Source organism: Anneissia japonica, unplaced genomic scaffold, assembly GCF_011630105.1.
Source record: "Anneissia japonica isolate Jap-2015-1 unplaced genomic scaffold, ASM1163010v1 scaffold685_len2926416_cov193, whole genome shotgun sequence".
NCBI classification, from domain to species: domain Eukaryota; kingdom Metazoa; phylum Echinodermata; class Crinoidea; order Comatulida; family Comatulidae; genus Anneissia; species Anneissia japonica.
The window spans coordinates 425,472-431,849 of NW_022692922.1; the positions used below are offsets into that span (position 1 = coordinate 425,472).

Consider the following 6,378-nt stretch of genomic DNA (forward strand, 5'->3'; position numbering starts at 1 on the left):
AATCATTTTTATTGCTACAATAAAATTATAAACTTCATTATCTTGTTCCACCATCATATTGTTTTATTTAATTATTCATGATGTCCAATGTCATTTGAAGTGTATTAAAGAGGTTTTTTTTATGTTTATTGTTTAAATTTTTGTAAATGTTATCATTGTTTATGCAATGTAAAGAAACATCAAGAAAAGAAAACCCATAACTTAAATACATTAACTTTTTAGGTTATCAAGATGTTTAGATAAAATATATTTTACATATCTATAATCAATATAATAATTAAGCATTAAAATACTGATTTTTCTTTTGTACAATCTTTTATGTTCCTTGCCGCTAGGGTTTCCAAAATACCCGAAGATATTCTGCGCAAAAATTCAACCATCCTCGAAGTCTGCTTTGGGTGATGCGAATCATGAGATTACGATGCGATTCCATAAGGTTGCGATGCAATTCCAGGATATTGGGATGTGATTCACAAAACTGTCAAAAACATTTAAACACTTTTATTTTAAGAAGTATAGTCTTCCGTCACTTTATCCACTTAAGTAGAAGTTATATAAAGAAGCCAAGCTATAGTTATACAAAATATAACATTTCTTTCAATACTATTCATATCTGTGGTTCCAGAACCCACAGTTGGCGATGAATCACCAGCTGTCGATTCATCGTTGTCCTCTATTTGGTCTCCTGGATGTGAAGTTTCAACAACCAGATCTGGGGCTGTAACTTTGCCTTCGCTCTGAGGTGTCCAAGATCCGCATTGAGGTAACTCGGCGGGGGCCGTCGGTAAATCTATGTCTTCACCTACGTGTAAAACTAGTGCCATTCCAAGCTACAATATTCCAAATAAAACCACAGATAATATGAAAGAATTATTAATGTGAAATTTATGGATAACTAGCTGCAATCAAATATTCAACACCATGGAATTGACTTGTGTCTTAGGCACTTTATCTACGTTGTCTTCCCATCCATATGTAAAAGTGGGTGCATGGTATATAATAATAATAATAATAATAATAATAATAATAATAATAATAATAATAATAATAATAATAATAATAATAGTAATAAAGGTTTATAATGAGCACATCTCCCCCAAGGGTACTTAAGGCGCAGTGTCAAATTTCGCCTTAAGATAATATAGATCCCCATTAAATCCCTTAGAAATTTCAAGACGAATCCCTATACCAATTTTCCAATTGGGGCAGCATTGCTCCTCATATAAGTATGCGCAGGTACTCATAAGGCAGTATGTTGAGCATCAACTCCTTCCACCCCACACAATGTGTCTTATTAACTAACTGCAACAAAAATACATAATCATCATCATCATCATTATCATTATCATCATGATCATAATTATCTGTCACATAGTTTTCAACTTATGGTCTACTTACTTCAGTGTGTTGCTCAATATGGCAATGGAGAAGCCACCAACCAGGGTTGTCGGCATGGACACGTAAGATTACGTATCCGCCACTCGGTACTATTACGGTGTCTTTTTTTACAGCACCTTGAAGTTTGCGCGGTAGAGAACCTAGAATAATTTACAGTAACTTATATTACAATAATTATTATATCAAATTGTTATTTATTATTGTAGCAGCTGTAACAATAGTAGTAGAAGCAGCATTAGTAGTAGTAAGAGTAGTAGCATCAGCGGCAAGAGTAGTGGCAGCAACAGTGCAGTAAAATTAGTAGTAGCAGTAGTTGTAGTAGTAGCAGCTAGATTTAATTGGCCTTGTTTAATGCTTTGACCTTCTTTCATTGAATTCTTTAGAGCATGATAGCATTATAGTTTTATAACAAGTATTTTAAAGAGTACAAATTACATTAAGCAATATTTTACACATATCTTATTAATATAACAATTTTAACGATTGTGATCAGATATTATAATATGCCCAATAATAAGTTAAGATAAGTAATTGGCAAAAGTATTTCAGGCGACTTTGTGTGTCGCGATATTTGTCATTTACTGTGAAAGATGGGATATTACCTTGACGGTCCAATTCTTTCACCTCTGCAACAGTCGTCTTTTCTGCAATAGTATCCTGACCCACAACTCTGAAGTAGTATCCATGCAAGTGGAACGGATGGCTGGAAGCAGTTAACTGTGCCTCATTGACTATGATTAATTCTATATCCTAAATTGGCATTAAAATTATTTTGATTATTTAAACAACTCCATAAGAAAATTGTTAATAAGCTTAATTTGCTGGTTTAGTGTGATATAAATTCAATGGTCAGGACAATTTAATTTTTTCTATTATTCATTCCAAATGATTCCGCTTGTAGAAAAATAATATAAAACAATCTGTATTTCTATTTGTTAGTCTGGCAACAAAAATCATGATTTAAAAACATCTGCTTCCCTGTATTAGCAAACAAATTCGGTGCAGACGTTGGTAGCGTTCTCATTCGGCATGATTTTGTGAAACACAACTTATATTACCCCGGTAATTAAGCTATGGAATTTCTACTCAGGTTTGATAAATTGCTAATGACAGGGTTATAGACAGTCATTAATAACCATGTAGACATGCATTCATACTTTCAAACACCTACATTTGTTAGGATGTCGGGTAGCCACAGTCCATGTCACATGTTTATGCACTAAAGACGTTTAAACTAGTAACTGTTAGGAAGTCGGGTTTGCTTTTCTACACTACAACCTAAATAATAACTTTGATCTTAAGGTTACTCATATAAACCTTGGTCCTTGTCTCTTTTTACCTACAGAGATTAACACTAGAGAAGTATAATAATTCATTCTGTGTAAGAACTTACGTCACCCAAGTCAACATCAAGAGTATGTGTACATTCACAGAAATTATCGACACAATTCTTTCCGTCGTTCAAAAGAGTGTCTTTTGTGCAAATCTCGTCATCTAGAATATCATTGAATTGGATGAGCGGTGGGGATGACGGGAAAATGAAAGTGATGTTATCCAGTTGTGGAGACTCCAAGATCTGTCCTTCTGCAAAGGTATCGCGAGGGTAGTACAATGGGTCGTTAAAATGATCATTTATGTGTCGACTATCAGCGGCTATGTAGAAGACTTTATCCGGCGTGGTGCTTAGAACTTCAGTGTCGCTCTCTGAAAAAAAATAAAACCTTAATCATTTAAGGTGAGAATGTCTCCTTTAATGATTCTTTCTAAAGTGTCAATGAAAATTAAAGGTAGCCAAACAGGCAAAAGACACGCACATGTTTCGCAAACATGTATTTACGTATGTTTATGCTGTCGGTTTGTGGGGCCTTCAACAATGTCCAATGGGCAGGGCTTAGTAGTTTTACATGCTTGTTTAGCAAGAATGGTTAGTATCTAATGTTGTCTATTGTCTTTTAGGCCATTATAAATATAAATTCGGTGGTAGATAAACGGATTTCGCGCCCCATTCACCGATGGTTTTCTTTTTCATTGTGAATACGGTATGCATTAGGCCTATGTACACTTACCTACCGAATTTAGCTGTACAATGTTTGTTCCTGTATCACCTATTGTATTTACTGTTCCTAAACCGGGTCTTAACCCTACTCCTCCTCCTCCTCCTCCTGGTACTGTAAGATCAATGGGATCTCCTTCCGGAGCACCCATGTAACGCAGTATCGCTTGTTCACTTTGATCACTGCAAATTTTGGATCCTTGCACCCTCATCCAATAATTACTTACAGACTGATCTGCTGCCAAAACAAAATCGAAACGTTCTCCGCCATATATTAATAACTTATCGGTTTCAATCGGCTCAATCGGTGCGCCATCTGATGCAATAACTGTCATTGTGTGGCCGTCTATCGACAACGTTAGCTCACAATTGGTAATGGCGTTGCTGATCATTCGAAAACGGTATCGAGCGTTTTGCATCACGGTGAACGTCTCTCGAGGCGTGTATGCCATATCGCTTTCTAAGGTGAGCTGCTCAAACTTACCCTTGCCATTGATAAGTACTGTGTCTGGATCAAATGAACATACAGCATGGCATTCGGCAAACTTGTTAAGAAATGTATTATTAAGCCAATCATGTACGATTATCGTGTGTTCCGACAGATCATAATCGTACAGTGAGTAATGTGTGTCACGTGACTGTGCTTGTCTAACAATGAGCGCTCCAAACAAACCATCAGCACGCTGTGGGCCAGCATGACTATGCCACCAATGAGTTCCTGCTGGATCTGCCTGGAATGAATACAGGAAATCTGTTCGAGAGGGAATAGGACACTGGGTTAGCATAGGGACGCCGTCCATGTACGGGTTACCTCTTGCGTGAAGACCGTGCCAGTGAATTGAAGTTCCTTCTCCTGTAGGCAGTCTATTTTTTACCTCAACTTCTATGGTATCTCCTTCACAAACCTATAAATTAAAAATCGTGCAGTTAGGGCATCATGACAATTATATACAGTATTGATATAATCGTGTTTACTCAGCCTATGGACAGGATGGCAATGATTATTGGTTATTTAAGTAAGTTTATACTGTAATTAAACTATATTAACTTTATTTTAATTAGTGACAATTACAAGTTACTCTACAACAGATGCACGTGAAATGTCCTAAAAAATATAGAAATGAAGGGGAGCTTCAAAATAATCAAAGAATTGTGTAACGTGTTTCAGCATTTTTGTTCTTATCTTAAAGATTTCATTATAATCATAGACGATTTATATTTCCAGCACACATTTCTAAAACCGCAACAGCATTTCAGAATTTGAAGAAAAGTAGTACCTGTGTTTTATTACATATAAGTGTCATGTTAATTCACGACGAACCTATTTGTGCAAGTCACAGATATTTTTCACAGAAAACCTGATAATGCAGACGGACTTTAAAGTGATATTATTATAAGAATTGTAAGTAACGTATAAGTCCCCCCCCCCTAAAAAACACATTGGCATTAAGGAACAAGCAGTGGCTGAAATTTACATAAATAGGCCTTTTATTATAGCCACTACTTACATAACTTTCTAAAGACGGTAAACTATTATGCTAAAAGATGTCAAACTTCAACTTTCAACTGTGATAGTTGTAATGAAATTGAAATATTGAAAAGTAGTGCCAGTAAGATGTTTTGATGATTGGAGTAATCGTTCTTAGCGTAGCTCACGCTAAGTTATTTATTGAGCACGAAATGGTACCACATGACTTAAAAGTACCAGTAGATGTTAATGCATTAACAAAACGATTGCAAAACGGAATGCGGCAATATTTCCATATTGTTTTGGGGACATTGTAGAAGCGTCCTCGTCACGACCCTGGATAACGCTAATTCTACCACCACCACACACAAGATCAAGTCAACATCTACTTGTATCACCCTTTTCATCATGCCATTTGATGAATCTGGCAGAGTACATGGATTGTGCTAGAAACTGTGTCCAACTCTGGCTGAAACAAATTACAGTATCTAGCAAGTGTGTGGACACAATAAGAAAGAAGCTTAGAGTAATTTCAGAGGTTTGGGATAATGGTGTATGATCAAATATATTAAAATTAAAAATTTATTCTATGAACTATATTCAGGTTTTAGAAACTCCTATTTAAAACACCTTTTGTATCTAACTGAGTACAGTATATAAAAGATGGAAGTGACTGATGTTAAAATGTGTGGCAACGTCGTGCTGGGCTTATTAAATGATTGATTGATTCGGCAAGTCATAAAACTATAGAGTACAAACTGAATGTTATCGGTTAAATAAAATATAAATAATAAGATGAATGGTTTTTACTGGTACGCTCCTGAACTACAATATTTCTGAGTTTTTTTTTATTAGAGCATCATCAGGAATAAAAAAATAACGTTGTTTTTATTAACTGCAAATCAGAGGTTAATGACAGTAAACAACAAAAAATAAACAGAAATTGCATTAAAAAGAAAAAAACCAGCATCTAGTAATATTAGAAAAATAAAAACTGACCAACCATTTAAGCAAATAAGATATGAGAATATGATATATATAAAATAAAGTCAATTCATATATTTTTTTCAATTAAAGTATCAGAAAAGTCCTAAACCACACGAAATAAAATGCAGAGTAGAGTTATTCTTGTATAACCTTTTTCATTCACTGCAAAACCAAGAGGTGACGGAGCTAGGGGGTGCTGTGTTTTGGAGAGTAATGTGTGACCGGAAATGGTCTGCAGTCAGTTGGTTGTTACCATGCGCCAGTGACTTTGGAGTATAATACAGCAACTATTATGTAGGCCTAATGAATGAATTAAGTTCGGAGTTTGTCGGGTAGTGAAATGATTATTTCACATTTTAAGTGCTCCCTAAATTCATAAGTGTAAGCTAAATTACGGTGATTAATTTAATTAGCGAAGATATGGAGACAATTATTTCGAATCCCTCTTTCCAAGAGGGGATGCAAATGATGC

General features: G+C 35.3%; 1 protein-coding gene across 2 annotated transcripts in view; it reads right to left on the reverse strand.

Annotated features, from left to right (window-relative positions):
* Positions 1–223: 223 nt before the first annotated feature.
* LOC117100492 overlaps positions 224–6,378 on the reverse strand; it is a 24,614-nt gene continuing 18,459 nt past the window's right edge. For both annotated transcript variants that reach the window (XM_033240202.1, XM_033240203.1), the window contains exons 10-14: positions 3,465–4,356; positions 2,792–3,102; positions 2,001–2,148; positions 1,399–1,538; positions 224–830 (exon numbers count right to left, since the gene is read on the reverse strand). In XM_033240202.1, the coding sequence (XP_033096093.1) occupies positions 540–830; positions 1,399–1,538; positions 2,001–2,148; positions 2,792–3,102; positions 3,465–4,356 (1,782 nt within the window). In that variant the 3' untranslated portion in view covers positions 224–539. The remainder of the gene's footprint in view (positions 831–1,398; positions 1,539–2,000; positions 2,149–2,791; positions 3,103–3,464; positions 4,357–6,378) is intronic.